This window comes from Uloborus diversus, chromosome 9 (assembly GCF_026930045.1).
Source record: "Uloborus diversus isolate 005 chromosome 9, Udiv.v.3.1, whole genome shotgun sequence".
NCBI classification, from domain to species: Eukaryota; Metazoa; Arthropoda; class Arachnida; order Araneae; family Uloboridae; genus Uloborus; species Uloborus diversus.
This window is the reverse complement of record NC_072739.1, coordinates 147,590,923-147,609,376: the sequence shown is the minus strand read 5'-3', so window position 1 is coordinate 147,609,376 and position 18,454 is coordinate 147,590,923. Positions and strand designations below refer to the sequence as shown.

The window sequence follows — 18,454 nt, the reverse complement described above, 5'->3', positions numbered from 1 at the left end:
GCCAAATAAACAAAAAATAAAATAAATTACATTAACAACAGTAGCTTTAAAATGTAAACAAATGATCACGCAACTCTATTGTTTATAGCCAAAGTCGCCAAGCCACCACGTTACTGTAATCCAGCCGATCAGTGAGTGAAGCCAACTCCGACCGATTAGCGGTTCGATCTTTTGAACGAAAACTTTTAAAACTTCATATGTTGCCTAATTTTTTCTTTCCACCAAAGATAAAGATCTTCCACTGCACTGATCTCTTTTGCATACAGAACTACCCTGTTGTAATTTATCTGGACGAAAATAAAATTTGTTTTATCTTTAAATTCCGTCATCTTTTCCTTTAATAATGTACTGATTAGTTAGATAATCCTTAAAGTATTCTTATCATTGATGCCAAAACTCAGGTGGATTTCAGCCGAGAAACAAATGTTGCTAGAGGTGCAGTACTTTCTGATCATTTGGTTAGGAAAACCTAAAGCACCGATCCGGTCACTTTAACTACGACGTCAGAGCACACGTATTGTGTGAACCTTCCAGTACATTACTTTAAAATATATCATGGGACCTAAAATCATTGCTTTCATGAAATGAAGGCTTCACTCTCTCTCTCTTCGTTTTATCTATTCTCAATTGACATATCACAGTAGGAAATTTCATTACAAAAAGCAGAGCTGGCTTTCTTATTTTCCTTTGGCAACCGGTTAAATATTTATTTCAGTTCTTGCTCAACAATAGGTTAAAATAAATATTAATCATTTGGGAGATATAACCATCCAATGTTTAAATTAATTAACTAACGAAAACGTTTCCGATTCGATCCATCGCGCTTCGAAACCATGCTTGCCACAAGTTAATTACACACAAAAAATTTGATCAATATCGGTCTAGCCGTTTAAAAGCCTTATGGTGACAAACACCCGCACAAAAGAAATGTATATATATTAAGATGTTTTAAGTCTATAAGGTCATTCTTTTCAATTCTGTACTAATGTGAATAAAGTGACAATTAATTCATAAAATGGATTCTATTTTTAGTCAAGACAAGGCATGCCTTCTGAAGATACTGTTGCGCTTCAAGTGTCACTCATTAACTTAGCTCTGAAATGTTATCCTGACAGAGTGGATTATGTTGACAAGGTTCTCGAGACTACAGCTAGCATATTTGAGAAATGTGGCATCAAGAGGTCATTATTATTCTTTAGATTAATCATATTTTTGAAGCTTTTTATGAGAATTTTTTGCCCCTATTTTTTAATGTTAATAAAGGTTAATTTATTAAATAATGATAATGATGAAAAAAAAAAATTCTCTGAATGTATGAATTGTAAATCTATCATGAAAATATTTCAATTTAGTATTTGTTTCATGAATATATGTTGTAAAATAATTGAATCATAACAACTGAATGCATATTTCTTGAAAATATTGATAATATCCCATAAGCTTTTAATATTTGTCTTTAGCTCATTCTTGGTTTTTAAAGTATAAAATAATTTAATTATTGTTTAAATTTGTGATTAAAATCTTATTGAACCATTTAAAGTTCTAAGTACTTTCCTTAAGTTCTTCATTTGCAAGTTTTCTTATATAAGATTTTTCTTGCTTTATTAATGGAATAAAAACTGTTAGTGTCTTTGGTTTCTTACAAAAGCATTTGATATGTTTGTTCTAGAATCTTTTCCTTCTCCTATCTCATCATACATTCTAGAAAGTTGACTTTTAACTGCATTTTGTTTTGGGAACTGTTTATTTTCAATATTAAGTGCTCCAATGTTTTAAGTTGTGAAAATATGTCGCACTCCCAATGCAAGATGTCCACAACTCAAATCTCAATAGGTTTCCAGGAGAGGCCCCAGAAAATTGTAATCAAAATTTTTTAAACTCAAGTTTTCATTTTAATTTACTTTTATCCCAGGTTAAATACCTGGCGTGTGGTTTAAGGGGATCAGGAGAGGGAATAGCCTCCCTCATTTAACTTTGAGAAATCAAAAAATGTGGGTGCAGTTTTTGTTGTTTTTTGATTTGAAATAAAGCATTTAGTATGTACCATATGACCACCCGCCCCCTCAGAAAATTTCAAAATGACAGGTATGGAGCTACGAAATTTTATGTAGTTATTAATATTTTCGAATGCATGCAAAATTTTTTGCAGTTAATATGAGAGTATGTAGTATTTTGATTCTAATTATCACAGGAGTTACTTCAAATATTTTCAAAAGTAATGAATATAAAAATGTAATGTTAAATAGAGAGAACTTCATCAAAATTTACCTATGTCTGAATATACTATGATCCTCCCCCCCCCCTCCCCTCTTCATTATCCTTCTTGCTCCGGGAATGAGATGTGTCCTTTTCAAAAAAAAAAAAAAGAAAGAAAAGAAAAAAAAGCAGTTATTATAATAAAAATGCTATAAAATTGATGCCAGGCCAGTAATGGTGATGTAAAAATAAATCTTTAATTTTCACAGCTTATCCTTGCAAGATTTTTGTAGTTTTCATTACTTGACATTCTTTTTCTTATATCATTTCATAGAGTGGAATACAACACTTCTGTTTCAAAAGAACTTCTCAAGTTGCTGAAAATTCCTGTTCAACACTACAATAACATTCTTACTGTCCTTGAACTAAAACATTTTGGAAATCTTATGAATTTTTGTGATTATAACAGTCGGAAATCTATGTCATGCTTTTTAGTAAATAATGCTTTAGAAAATGAAACATATATTCCTACCCAAGAACAGGTAATTCCTTTTTTTTTTTTTTTGCCCAACTGATACTGAAATATTATTGTTTAAAATTATCTTTCTTTGTGTAATTTTTGAATTAGATAAGGCATACAATGTATATTTTGCGTATGATACATACACACTGCACAGTATTCAGCAATCCAATGGTATTAACAAGTGGACTATAGAATCATAAAAATTCAGATGTTCGATTTCTTAAAATTGTAGGACAAGTCTGTTAAATTTGAATATCTTGAATTTAGATATTTACGATTGCTTGAAATAGGCATCTACTTTCAGAAAAGGTATTGCCATTTTCTCTATATGTGAGTTAGATTTTGTCTGGTTTGTTCAATCATTTTTGTGTTTTAGAACTTGATTAGGGTTCAATGTTGTGAGAGATATGTTTTTGGTTTGTCATTTACTGAAAATTTAATTCCATAAACTTTTAAAAAAAATTTCTATTGCTGTCTTTCAACTGTTATATGCTTTTCTAGTCACTAAAATGGTTCATTTCGCTGTTTTTTTTTTTAAATCAAGCAATAACTGATTGGCAATCTAGATTTCTGTATCTATAGAAATTGTGTGCGGGTGTGTACATGACATGTTCATGTACATTTTTACAATCAACTCTTTTAAGCAACCTTTCATTACAGTGACAGTCATCCTTCTGTTATGGCCGCCAATACAAAAAACTGTTTACTATTCCATAGACAAAATATTATTTTAATGTCCATTAGAACGTCTGCATTGAACCATTCATTCCACTATGACATCAGGAATTAAGTTTCAAATTTTTTCTAATTCTCAAGAATTGGAAAAAAAACATTTACCAATTTTATGCTTCCAAAAAAAAAAATTTCCATTAAATAAAAAATAATCGCGGCAGAATGAGGGAAAAAATAATATGTACTACAAACAAGCAACAGACACTAAAGAGAACCAGTAGCAAAAACTTTGTAGCAATCTAACTAAGATAGAGAACTATATTTTTAAAGAATCTCAAACAGAGCAAAAACAAACCACATTCTCTAATGTCAGAAAGAATTGATTTCTGTGAGTTTTTTTAAAAATGTATTTTATTCTTTCATGTATTATTTTAATTTTATGTGTAATTTATGCACAGTAATGCAACCTAAAATTTGGGGGGAAAAAGAAAAGAAAATCTACTGTGTTGTAAATTAAATTTAGAGTTCTCTCCTACAATGAATAACTTTGTACAATTATTTCAGTGTTTTTAACTACAAGGAGGGAGGAGTCAAAGGGGTCCAGGTCCCTCCCAAACAAATTGAAACTACTCATTGTAAATAAGGATTTTAATGTTTTCGAACTTACGTTTGAAAAGTTTTCATGTATACTGCCATGTACAAGTAAAGAGCAGTACCTGCAAATTTTTCTTTTTTTTTCTTTTTTTTTTTTTTTTTGCATTTTGCATTTTGCCATCTATTGTGTGTTAGCTTTATTGTACAAGCTTGCTTACTTGGTTTCCGCTAAAAAAAAAAAGGCGTGGAAAAAAAAAGTCTAATTCCAAGATTTTCCTATCGTTAGTATTGAATCCGACACACATTTCTTGAAATATCTGGAAAACTCATTTCTGCAGATATTGCCCTTTACGTGCACCCGGCAGTATAGCTTGGGCCCGTCAAAAATTAAATTTCTATATGAGCTCCTATTTTTAATATGACTAAATTAGATGTAATACTGAATTTCGGTCAACACTTTCCATTGTAGTCAGCTCTGCCTTTTGATATCTTCATTTATGGTTATATGAAAAGAAAATTTTGTTCAAACTTTTACATAAGTCTGGTAACTGAGTGAAAATGTTTAAAAGTGGTAGCTTTTTCAAAGAATTTTTTTTAAAAAATTAAAAAAAAACACACTCCTAATACTCAAAATCTTATATGCCAATTAATAAGTAGTATCTTTAAAAGCCACTCTTATAGAATCAACAAACTAAAATTGGATATTATAGGCCAAAATCTCCTGTTTTTATGTTTATTGTTGATCCTCCACTGTATTTTTCCTTTAGGTTGATCAAATTCTGCAGTTAGTGTCGCCACTTATTCAAGACCAGTCAGATCAGCCTGCAGATGAAGATGATCCAGAAGATTTTGCTGAAGAGCAGGGGTTGATGGGAAGGTTTATAAACTTGTTCCAAACAGAATCTCCAGATCAACAGTTCCTAGTGAGTGCTTTCTGGTGTTTCCTGGAAAGCTATTATTAACATTTTAACGCATTCTGTTAATGCAGTGATGCTCAGCCTACGACCTGGGAAGTTGATCCGTATACCCGTTGTAAAAACAACGGGGTAATGTTTAATGTTATTTTGCTTTATGTTTTCCCATGTCATTTAGAAAATTTTTAAGTGTTTAAAAAAAATTATGTTCAGGCCCACTAGAATCATTTAATGTAAGGTGCGGCCCAGTGATAGAAAAAGGTTGGTCAATAATCTTGTTTATTTTAATGTTTGGTTATTTTTCATTCCTTTTTAAAATTATTGTTCAGTATTAATCACTTCTTGTATTGGCTTATCTTCTTGTTCATCAATTTTATTTTTATATACTTGGAAATCTAACATGCAATAAGCATATTCAGTTTTATCTGTATAGCTGAAAGTTAAAAAATTAAGTTTCTGTGTTTAGTTTTTGTAATTGGCAAGGGTGATTAATAAGCATTTTTCTGTGGATACAACAAAATTTTAACAGTTATAAGTGCCTAAGCTGGTTTTATTCTTACAAACAGGGCATTTGTTATTATTACTGAATTAAGTATCGCGGACAGTATTTTCATGTTAAACAAATGTATAAGGTTCATTCAAATGAAACCAGGTCAGTGCTTCTAACTTCACATTAGACGTTAGACAATGCCACGTACCTGCATCTATGGAGGCACCATATATTGGTAGAGAGACTGACACATGCGCAATGTTTCATGTTGCACAGTGACAGTGTGGCTTAACGCTGAAGAGAAGGTGGTCACACAAGTTATCGTCCACTACAATACAGGTCCTTTTTTGACCACAAGGGCCCACTCAGGGGGAGGGGGCCCACTGCTTGTCAAGTTCCTGAAATTGGGAACCACCATCAATGCTCAGTGTTATCAAGCCACTTTACAGAGCCTTAGACGAATCATTTATTTGAAATGGCCAGGCATGTTGTCCAAAAGCGTCCATATACAACCAATGCGGTGAAGACAACATTGCAGTAGTTTCGGTGGCAAATGCTGGAGCTGGAACATCCACCGTGCACTCTTTCACCGTGCAGACCTTTCACGTTAGTGACTTTCATGTTTATGGACCTCTAAAACAAGCTATTGGCAGATGATACACTGGATATCACGGATATCACCATGGACGACGAAGTGTGTGGCTGAGTTCAGTCCTGAATCTGATAGCAACCTACTAGCTTCTTCAAATATGGAATTGACCGCCTAGTGTTGCAATGGGATAAATGTGCCGGTAGTTTTGGCGAATATTTTTGAGTTAATAAAATCATTAACTTTATTTTAGGCTAGTGACCATGTTTCATTTGAATGCCCCTTATAAACAAAAGGGCAATCAAATCACCAAAAAGTAAAAGTGTGTGAGTAACAAAAGTTAACTTTTGAAAGTAACGAGTGCAGATGATTGGAGAAACAAGTGCTTAGAAGTGTTACTGCAGAACATGACTTAGAAAAAAAAGTTTTACTGAAAACTTCTGTTCCGAGTAATCTGAACTTTGCACTGATTTTACATATAACTTTTGACACACACATCACTTCTCTTCATGATATTCGATTCATTTTTGTTTTGAGCTTGCTAAAGGTGTATTTGAGATATTCATGCATGTTTTTTACTTTCAGATGTTAAATATCACAAGGAAACATTTTGGTAATGGTGGCAATCGACGCATTAGATTCACATTGACGCCAATAGTTTTTCAAGCATACAAACTTGCGTTTAGGTTTAAAAGTTGTAGTGAAGAGGTATGTTTCATGATTTGATACACTACAAATTTCAGTATTAAAATACTTTTTCTTTTTAATAGTGGTGAAAATGGTATGAATTTTGATTTTTATTCCCAAAAATCTAGATGGGGTCAAAAACATGCAAAATATAAGATTTATGGTTAGAACCTGGATGATATGTGTATACCAGGGTTGCCAATTGCTCCTCATCTTGCGGAGTTGCTCTGCAAAAAAAGCCAAACTCTGCAGCTCTATATTTCGTGACTGAGTGTTATCAAGCATGACAAAGCATTTAAAGCTGCTTTTTTATTTTTATGCTGTGCTTGAAATGATTATAAAAACTCAAAAATAAATTCAGATAAGTGATTTAGTTTTCTTTATTGAATTTTATGCAAAATATCGAGCTGTTCTGCAAAATTTCAAAATGCTCCTCAAAATCGGCAGATGCTCCTCAAATTGTTTCTCCAAGGTTGGCTACCCTGGTGTGTGCATCTGCAATTACATATTTTTGCTTCATCTGATGTTACTGCACATAAATGCATAAAAATGGCTTTTTTCAAGAAAATAAGTTTATATTACTGCATTTTTAAAATTTGGTTTTAATTTTTCTTTCTTCGTTTTTTTTTTTAATTTATTTTTTTTAACAAAAATAACGTTAAAAACATATTTTATTCTTCATAAGAAATGGAAATAGTAGCCAGTATCTACCCCTGGCATTCCATTCAAGACTTAAAAAAATGCCGTGACATTTAGCATAATGAGGTTTGAATGTGTGTCTATAATATACAGGGTGTTTCTGAACTCTTGGGCAAAACTTTATGGGGTGATAGTACACATCACAGGACAAACAATATAATGGCAAAAATAAGAGTCCTAAACATCTTCCAAAGGAGATATGCGCCATTAAAGTTTACGGTCCAAAATTTCAAATGATCATTAAAAAAACAGAAAAATTGGTCAATTCGTTTGAAGTGTTCGTTGAAATTATTCTTTTTATCAGTTTTTTCTTGAAAATAAATTTTGAAGATGTTTTTTAAAAAATGCCGAAAACGAACGCTTTAGACTTTGGAGTAACAAACAACTATTTTTTACATCTATTTACGAACCTCATTAGATTTTTTCTAATGCTTGGACTTAAACTTAAATTTTCAGCTCAAGATCAGAATCTTTGGGCTTGATTAAGTCGCGCAAATTGAACTGTGTTCAGAAGTTGAAATACACTCTGTTCCTGTTTATGAAGGCAAAATATTACTGATAATGGAAATATTTTTCTTTCTTTTTTTAGCATATGCACTCATTCTGTGTATTTGTTTTTAGGATGACAAATGGGAAAAGAAATGTCAAAAAATATTTAAATTTTGTCTACAAACTATAAATGTCCTTATCAAAGCAGAAATGGCTGAGTTACCGTTGCGGTTATTTCTTCAAGGAGCTTTAGCTTCTGGTCAAATCGGTTATGAGAATCATGAAGCAGTTGCTTATGAGTTTGTGTCACAGGTAATTTTTATGATCATTAATAATGTGAAATATCTTGATAACGAAATCACAAGAGGACTTGAAAACTAATTGAATAAGAGAAAGTAAAAACTTTTTTACGAATAATAAATTTCATAATTTAATTGACTAATTTCGTGTTTTTATTGATATTTTTATAAAATGCAGTGTATTATATGTCAATTTAGCTTTATTATTCTAAAAACATTGTTTTTAATTTCTAATGCTTTAACCAAAACTGTTGAATGCCCCCCCCTTCCCCTTACACAGATCTTAGATATGTTGTAGAGAGGCAATAGACTTTTTAATAGGAAGTTTTTTTTTAGCTACTTCCATTGACAAAACTTTTACACCTAGTGTGATATCAGGTAAAAGACTGAAAAGTGCACTTTTGAAGAAATATTTGACATATTATTTTTATATAAACCCCTTAACCTTTGAAATACTTCAATGTTTTCTGTGTATTGTAATTTTTAAAAAAATATTATTTGATAGCATATATGAATTTTTAACTATGCAATATGCTTATGTTTCAACAAACATTTTTTTTTAGATGCCTTAAAATTTAAGTAAATCAATTTATATTTTGATTCATCAATTTTGTGAGTATCTAAGTAAAGAGAAAGAGAAAATAAACAAGAAGACATGTTTAAAGTGGTAACAAATTATCCAAACGTCACAAAAAGGGGAGGGGGAATTGGGATAGGAGTATTTATCTATCCTTTACAGTATTTTTTTCTTTAAAGTTTTTTTAAAACCCTTTTTTGCTTTCTTATACCAAGTAAAGGACGTAGTATATTCAATTTTTTGCTACTACTTCTTAGTTACAATGTCTTTTTAATAAAAAGTTTTAGAACTACATTTCTGTTCATCCCAAAGCTGACCAGGGGGAAAATTCCCCCCTGGGAAAATCCAAAAATAGATTTAATTGTCAAAAATAGATTGTTCAAAAATGGATCAGTAAATAAAAATTTTTCTCATATAAAAAAGAATAAATAAATAATTTTAAAAAAAAACCTCTGCTTAAAACATGAACTTGAGTTAACCAAGAGTTTTAGATAAAAAAGGTTCTACTGGTCTTAAACAAAGAACATTTGCAATTGTACCCCTTGTAAACAGTTTTTTGTTGAATAATTAAAACTGAAAAATAATCTTTTAAATTAATAACAGTTAAGAAATAAAGTAAAGAAAAAAAAACATTTGTGCTGAGAAGTAGCAGGAAATAACCAATGTTTTGTAGCAATATCTGTATATTTGTGCGACAAAATGTTTATTTCCTGTTAATGACAGCCAGTCTTCAAAAATCAATTAAATATATTTTGCACTAAAAAACAAATAATTACGTACTCAACTTCTCAAAACTATACAATTTGCTTTGATGTGCTAATAAGTTTTTGAACAAAATTTACTTATGTAATTATTTTAATCATAATAATTAATAGCATTTGTTAATTAAGTGTATCAAAATCCTGAAAAATTCCATTTTTTGTTAGTACAGTAAAAATATCACATTAGTTAATCTGTTTTCTTTAAAAAATTTAAAAATCCCATGCCTTTTTCTTATGCAATGTATATTATTTTCATTCCTTTGTATTTAATGGTTAACATTCTTATTTACTTAGGCATTTTCACTCTATGAAGATGAAATTTCAGACAGTAAAGCTCAACTTGCTGCTATTACTCTCATTATTGCAACAGTGGAACAAATGGCATGTTTTAGTGCTGAAAATCATGAACCTTTAAGGACTCAGTGTGCTTTGGCTACTTCTAAACTTTTGAAAAAGCCAGATCAATGTCGCGGGGTGTGTATATGTTCACATTTGTTCTGGTCTGGAAAGAATTTAGCTACAAATGGCGAAGAGGTATGTCTTTTGAAGTTTTATATCCATTTTGTTTCCTACCAGATAACTTCATACATATACAGCTCATACAGTGACACAAGGGAAGCAACTGCCCTCTGACTTCCAAAAGGAAAGGGGCTTTGCCCCTCCACTTTTAAATTGACCATAGATCAAAAAGTGATAGTATTGACTGATTCAGATATCTTAAAAAAAATTAAAATTAACTTAATAAGTGTTTTATATTTTCCTCGTGTTATTAGTTTATGGAAATTAAAATGGATCTTTAAATTAGGAAAGAGGACTGTACAGTCAAACCTCCTTATCGCGACACCTGGATTTCACGACATTCCTGATGTCACGTTTTTTTTTTCAAAGTCCCCGACTTATGCCATACAGTTTAAATGTTAAGTGCCTCCTGGTTTTACGACAGTTTTTTTAGGGGGGGGGCAACTCCGGTTACGACGTCACTTCGAGCTGTGCAGACTAGATCAAATATTTCTTTGCAATTGAAATTTTTTTCCGTAAAATAATAAAAACATCTGGAAATGTTTGTTGTAGAAACTTCAGACAGACAAGAGATTTGACCAGGCATGACACCTCAAAAATGGTGAGGGATTAGTTGATAAGTTCTGAAAGGTACAGGTTTCAGACTTTGACAAGAGGGACAATGGAAAGGAATTCAAAGCAGATGGATTGTAATACTAGACGAGGGAAATAGCAGGAGAAGAGAAAGATCATAGCTACGTTAAGCTAAGCTAAGGTGGTCACTACAAGTTTCTCCCATGAGAGAAAAAGAGATAAGAGCTCATTACATTGAAAAGGGACACACAACTCTAAAGTGGATAAAAGAATTAGAAAGGGTTTATTACCTTCAAAAGATGGCTAGGCTGTCAAAATCTAATCAAATTGCGGACAAAAGTGAAGAGTCTTGAATTGGTTTCTTTCTTGCTGATAATTTCGTGGAAAAGAGGAGTGTTAAAAATGTTATTTGAAAGTTTAGCAAACACTTATTAAACAGTATTGTAAAATTAAAAAAAAAAATAAATAATAATAATAATAATAAGTGAAGGTTTTTTTTAAAGAATTTTTGTTATATTCACCAATAACTCAAATTTACATTAGTTGAATGTATTTAAAAGCATAAACACTATTAATTTTTTCATTAAATCTAATTTATTGTGAACTAATGTTTAATAATGATTTTTCAAATTATTCTGGTTATGACGTCGCTCCGGCTATGATGACACTTTGTATAGTGTCCCAGAGGTATTGTGATAACAAGGTTTGACTGTATACTGTAATTTTTGTGACCATGTCTTTTTTTTTTTTTTTTTTTTGTTAGAGATGATCATTTAGCGTACCAGCCGCCTATGACATCATGCTGCTTAGTCCTGGTGAAAACTTTAAAAAAAAATGTAATGACTTACTATAAGAAAAAGATGCAAGGCTATTAAAATATTAAATAACTATTATAATGGGATAAAAAAGCACAATATGCCGTGTCAATTTCCTCGAAATGTTGATCGTCTTCTGTTTAAGAAGCTGTATATACAGTGGCTCCCAAAAGTGTTTGTACTCCTTGAAATTTTGTAGTAAAACCAAAATAACGCAAAACTGAATTCGAATATGAAGTCCAATTTTTTTTTCACATCATTCCTATGCCATTTTGAATAAAACCCAGCAGTTTTTTTCAAAATATTGCCAGATTTTATTTTTGAAATTTGTCAAAAAACGAAGAGACAGAGAAAAAATAAGCCACAAAAGTCATCGTACACTGAAATATTTTCGAATAAATTCACGATTAAAATTATCATATGTGGTTTTTTTATTGTTTTTGCATTGTAATGACACTGTCAAGTCATTTGCTTTTAATTTTTTGTTTATTTATTCCCTAATATTCTGCTTATTATTTTAAAATGGCAGGTATGCGTAGAGAACAACAAACATGATTCGAAATTTGATTTTTTTTCCCCTCACAGTAGCCATAAATTGGTTTGAAATGTCTCTAAATTGGTTAATTTATACCATTCCATAGTGAAGTGCTTAATAAAATGCTTTAAAGACAAGAATCGGATCGAAAACAAGGTAAGAAAAGGTCAACTGGCAAAGTTAACAAACCGTGATCGGAGGTTTACAGTTAAAAAAATTATGAAAAATACACATTTTAGTGATGAAAAAGTTTCTGCAGAACTGAATGAAACATTTTACGTTTAGTTTTCACGTAAAATTGTTCGCCAAGTTCTCTGATTAGCTGGATTAAAGGGGACCTCTTCCCGCAGAAATTTTCTTGTTCCTGCAAAAAACAGTAAGCTTACGCTTTCCGTCGTAAAATAAGTGATAAATAAGCTCAAAACGTTTTGGAACAACGTCTTACTTATAGATGAAAATAAATTCAATATTTTGGGTTAAATTGTTGTATAATTGTCAAGAGAAGAAAAAATGAGGAATTTAATCTTAAGAACTTAGTTGGATCAGTTAATCAGGACGGTAAAGGTGTTTTAGTGTAAGAGTGCATAACAGCATCAGGACTTGGAAATTTGGAATTTTTTGATGCAATAATAAATCATGCTGTTCATTTAAATATTTAAAAAAATAATTTTAAACTATTAGCCCAAAGTTTGGTAATCGGAAACAACTTTGTTTTTTATCAAGATAACGGTAAGAAGCACACGTTCGCGTTTGGTGCCTCAAAAATTGTCCTTAAGCTTAGAAATATCTTCTCAATCGCCAGATTTAAACTTAATGGAGCATATTTGGAGATATCTGGTAGTTAGATTACGAAAATACACCATTGAAACGAAAAGTGAACTAGAAACAGTAAGACTCGAAGTGCGGCTGAACACTTACTCAAAAATTGCACAAAAAAGAAAGAAAAAACAATGAAATCTATTCCCAGATGTTTAAAAGCTGTTGTTGATACTGCATGATATTCTACTAAATAATAACTTTGTAAAAAGTTAGATTATTTACCAATTTTTTGACATTTTTTCAAAGTGTACGAAGATTTTTGTGAAATAAAATTTCCGGCAATTGTTGGTTTTTGATTTTTTTAAAATTATGTTTTAATGTTTTATTAAAAAATTTCATGTAGTTTTGTTAAAAATAGAACATATATCTTATAATAAAATACCTATTCCGAAATATTAATTCTAACCAATGGATAATGGCCAATTTCATTGAAAGTCGTAGGTGTACGAACACTTTTGGGAGCCACTGTATATGATGTCAGGCTAAGAGGGAGGGGGGTTGTGAAATTGTGACCATTTGTGACAAGGGGAAGGAAAATGGTAACAAGAAATGTGATATCATGCCAGGGAATAACCAGAAAATACTTTCAGGGAGGATTTAAAAACTTTCATGTGGAGTTTTGTACTATTTGTGCTGATGTTCAAGTCGCCGTATTATCCATTATGAAAGCGTTTGATGCTTAATTTTTAAAAGGAGAAAGAAAAAATTCCTCAGATTTAATTAATATCCTAATATGTGATAAACAGAATTATTAGGTGATTAATCATAGATGTCACATTGATCAAAATGATTTTTTTTTAAAAGTCTACTTGGTCAAGTCTTAAATTCTCCTTCACGTACTGCTCAAAAGTGCAACTGTAAGTTGGCAACACTCTAGAAGGGAAAGAAAATGCTATAAAGTGGTCAACAGAATGAGTCGGGCCAGTTTTATTTGATACACGACTGTATTTGATTGGTGAAAGGTCTATGTTGGTTAGGCACAAAAAGATGAGTGAGAAACCTGAGCTAAGCTTTTTCCCAACCGGATTGTTTGATACAACCTAGAAGTTTCTGAGCTGGCTAAAGATTTTACATAACTGTTCTTAGTGCATTGAGACAGAAAATATGTTTTTTCGCAATGGTGCTACATAGTGCTCGAAAGTTGAAATACTTTGTCAAAAATCTGATGTCAGGACTGTGAACGCATGGTTACGGAAGAAATCCTTAACAAATGTGGTGTACTGTGAGAAATTCAGGCACCTGTCAAGATGTCTACTTTCGCAGAAATTCCGCATTGAACGATTGCATAACCTTATACATGTGCGCTAGAGATTCTTTGAGCGTAATTCCAGTTGAGTGAATGTGTACATCTTTTATATGGTTTAGAATGGTGTTTCTGTTAGAACTTGTTAAGATTTTATTGGGTTGCTTTATTTTTGCTAAAGTATTCTTAAGCATTTAATAAAGCTGGTTCTTTTTTAAAAGAAGTTTTGTCAAATGCATCTGGATTCCTTGGGAATATTTTCCCTTATATTTAATGACAGTACATTTATATATATATATGTATGCTTTTATGAAATGTGCTTTTTATTAAATGTCATTGAATTTATTTAGATGCATGATGGTAAGCGGGTTTTAGAATGCTTGAAAAAAGCTACGAATACTGCCAAACAGTGTATGGACACCAGTGTTCAAGCTCAACTTTTAATAGAAATATTTAACCATTGTATTTATTTCCATGAGAAAAACAACGAACAGGTATGTGCTATCAGTTTTAGTAATATTAGTTTCCTTTTCTGTTAAGTGAAATTTCTTAAATAAAAAAAATGTGGTATTTGTTTCATACGTTGATTTTTTTTTTAAATTGTGAACTACTTTTGCTAACATTTTTTTTTAATTCAAAAATAATTTTTCTTTTGGGGTTTTAGTTAAGTTTTTCATTGTAAATCTGAGCCAATCGTACTCAATAGTTCAGCTTTTTTATCTATATTTTGTACTCTCGTAGATTTAAAGATCATTCAAATACCAGGCTTTGAAATTGAACCTTTTTTTTTTATACAGTACCTATATCAAGACTGCTTTTAAAAAAATTACGATTGGAGAACCAGAAATCAAACATCCTATTAAGTTTTGTTTAAAGCTTTTAATAAATTAAAAGCTGATAACCTTTTTGTTTTGTGATTGATATTATGTGTATGAATAATTAAAGACTTAGGATTTTCTATCTTTCTGCTTCATAGTTCTACAAATTTTTTGTATGAATCAGTTTCATCAACTTGAAAGAGTGTGATAGAAAAAAAAGTTGTAGAAGCCTTAGATGAATTTGTTTTAAATGATTGAATAATTTATATTTGAAGATTGTTTGTGTATTTTCTTTTCATTGTAAGGTAGTTTCATATACCAAGCAACTAACTTGTGTTGAAATAATTTAAAAACTATTTTGCATATCAAAGCTACGTTTTGTCTTGCATTCAAAGAAATTTTACTGACATGTATCAAAGTACATGTATATAACCTGTACACATATTTACTTTTGCGTTATGTTTTTGAAATTTAATTCCAACTTAGTATTTTTTTCCCTCTCTCTTTTTTGAATTTCTTTAAAGGTTAAAAACTTGATGAACCAACTATTAACTGAAATACGTGAAGTGCTGCCAAGTGTTGAAATGAATGAAGAATCAGAACAAATAAACAAACATTTCCAGAATACATTGGAACGCATTCAAGAAAATAAAGAAAATACAGTTAAAAGTGCCCCAGTTGTTGAAGCTCTTTAGTTTTATTAACAATGTAAGTATATTTGTTGAGTTTTTTTTTTTTTTTTTTTTTTTTTGTGCAGTTGCAATTTAAGTGATAATTTCCCTTCATACAGTAAACTCCCAATTATCAGCGGTCCGTTTATCCGCGGGTCTTTTCACTATTTTTTTTTTTAATTTTTTGCGTTCAATGTTAATAGATGGAATGTAGAAATTTTTTCAGCTATAATTTAAATATATGTGTTAGTGTTATTCTTATGTTTTAGCTATTGTATTCAGTAATATCGTTTTTTACCTATTACTTAGATTATCTGCAGTTTTTGCTTATCCGCAGTAACCGTGCCATCCTATTCCACGGATAATAGGAAGTTTACTGTATTAGCAAGCCTAAACAAGAAAGTAATAGAGCACATGTCTTTCATAAGCACCCATTAATTCATTTCTTCTTTAGCAATTTTTTTAATTTTTAAATTTGTTTGTTTCATGTCTATCTAGGTAAAGCATGGGGTATATTTTACAAGTGGTGATTTTCTAGTTTCATACCATATGACTAAAAAATGGATGTTGGAGATTTGGTTTCATTTTTAGGCATTACGGAGTATGTATAGCTTTAGTGAATTAAAAATAATGCAAATTTGTTGAGAAATAAGCTAGCAGCTTAAAATGTAAAAGAAATGAAAACTCATTGGCCACATGCCATTCTGTATTGTCTGCAGAAATGTGTTTGTATAAGTGACATTTAGACTTGTTTCCCTATCTTTTTTTATCCTACCCTCCGCCGACAAGCCAATGCCACCTGGCGATATACGATCTACCGCATATAGATGCTAGTGCTTTGTAATTGAAGCATTGGAGAATTTCCTGCTTCTGAATTACTTCACACCAGTTGCATGCCCCACAACATCCTATTTTGCAGTGACTTTGCAAAATAATTGGCTATTGTAAATGGCTCGCCCATGTTACTGTTCCACGTTATGATGATTTTGTAATTTACTATTCCCCAATGTGATAATTTGCTTGGAAAAATTTTCTTAAAATTGGTATAGAAAAGGAACAAAATCAAATTTTTGAAAAATTGCTTCGAAGTGCACATCCCTGCTACAAACTAACTTTGTGCCAAATTTCATGAAAATCGGCCAAACGGTCTAGGCGCTTTGCACATCACAGTGATCCTGACTGACAGAGAGAGAAAGAGATCTGGACAGACTTTCAGCTTTATTATTAGTAAAGAAGATAAAATACTGTTACACTGCACAAAATCATTGATCAATGGGGGAAGAGAGACATAAAACAAAACAGTATGGTACGTACAGTATGTAGTAATAAGAAAGCGCTACGCTATAATAGTATTTAACCATAGATACATTTATAACTTAAATGAAGATGATATATGTTGCACAATCTCTTATTGCTATTCCAGTAGCTTCACATTTACTTTTATAACTTCTCCATCTGTGGTAACACTCCTCTTTCAGGGTCTCTATAATCCACAATACATGAGCAGATTCCAATTTCATGCTATTTGCATTTTGCTTAGACACTACTCTGCGAGTTTCATATGAGGACTAAGTTCTAGTTCTATACGGATTGCCCTCTCTTAACTTTTAATTGCACAAATGAAAGATTCACTCATACCTAATTGCCGTGCTACCTTTGATACATTTTCCAGTTGTTTAAGCGTATCAAGAATCTTAATCCTTTCCTTAAATTGTTGCAAACTTTCCCTTTTTGTTTCCATCTTCACAAACTTTAGATGAAACAGCAAGCCTAGGTGCCACAATGTTTCATCACCTTTCATATTCATAATAAATAAATGAAAAATGAGGAGCGGTTATAGATGACTAGCGCGGTGTGGGAACTTCCGCAGTCAGTTATGCTAAAAGGAAGAAAGTACAGTACATTCTTAAAGCCAATGTTTAGTATTCAATAACAAAGCCGACACTTAGCATCACGATTCTTTTCCAAATTTTTTTGTGTTGCGAGCAAAAAATTCACTTTAGCTCTAAAATTAATTGCTTGGGAAAAACTCAATTTACAGTCATTTCGCGTAAGTCGAATCGCGTTGTAGCGGGAGTCGACCGTAACCATCAACTACTCTTTAAGATATCCCATAACGCAAATTTAAGATCTTTTTTGCCTTTTAGTATAATTTTATCATTAATTTCCTTTTAATTGTATTTTAGAAGAAATTTATACTTAAATTTATTTGTTTTTTCTGCATTTAGTTTGATTATTGGGTCTGTGTCATCCTGAAACTGAAAATGTGGACTGTGCCTCACCATTCCATTGATATGCATGTAAATAGAAAGTGCCATCAAAATGGCTTGAGATGCCTTTTGTTAGGATTTAGTTGCTGTTGTATATTTAATTGAATAATTTAATTATTTGGAATATTAAAAATATATGTTTGAAAATCTAGTTCAGTTTTTATTATGCCATTTGATTGTTGGTGCTGCATATTCAATTTAAATTCCGCACTTGTGTAGGATCTTATAGTTACAGGCTCAAAACAATATCTACATCTCATTTTTTTGAAATATTTGATAGAGAGTCAAAAGATGGTTTGTCATGCATTAGGTGATTTATAACACTGGTCTACAAAAAAATTGAAGTTCCTATTATGACCTAAAAATGTCAATTGCAACCAGTTAAGAGTTGAGGAATAAGAATATAGTCTCAGAATTATTTTGTAAACTCTTGTTTCTAAAATATATATAAGACAGTAAGAAGCGAAGGGATGGAAGTATATTTTTTAAAGTTTTGAATAAAATGCTTTTAAAAATCAGATCCTTGGTAGGCTTTCATTGATTTTTTACTTCCTTTTACAAAAAAAGGAAGTATTGTATTCGCAAAAAAAATTTCACTCAAAATTCGGCCTTAATTTCCATTTTGCTCACCCCTGAATCAATGTTTAGTTTTTTTTTTCCAACCCGACCACATGTGGATAAGTGCCTAAGAATGTTATAAA

At 31.2% G+C, this 18,454-nt stretch overlaps 1 protein-coding gene across 1 annotated transcript in view; it reads left to right on the top strand.

Moving 5' to 3' along the window:
- The window catches only part of LOC129230055 (vacuolar protein sorting-associated protein 35-like), a 42,413-nt gene extending 24,515 nt beyond the window's left edge, over positions 1-17,898 (top strand). Inside the window, exons 9-17 of the mRNA XM_054864441.1 lie at positions 1,033-1,181; positions 2,531-2,738; positions 4,753-4,908; positions 6,564-6,686; positions 7,986-8,165; positions 9,785-10,024; positions 14,345-14,488; positions 15,337-15,520; positions 17,712-17,898. Coding sequence (XP_054720416.1) covers positions 1,033-1,181; positions 2,531-2,738; positions 4,753-4,908; positions 6,564-6,686; positions 7,986-8,165; positions 9,785-10,024; positions 14,345-14,488; positions 15,337-15,507 — 1,371 coding nt within the window. The 3' untranslated portion in view covers positions 15,508-15,520; positions 17,712-17,898. The remainder of the gene's footprint in view (positions 1-1,032; positions 1,182-2,530; positions 2,739-4,752; positions 4,909-6,563; positions 6,687-7,985; positions 8,166-9,784; positions 10,025-14,344; positions 14,489-15,336; positions 15,521-17,711) is intronic.
- The last annotated feature ends 556 nt before the right edge of the window (positions 17,899-18,454 follow it).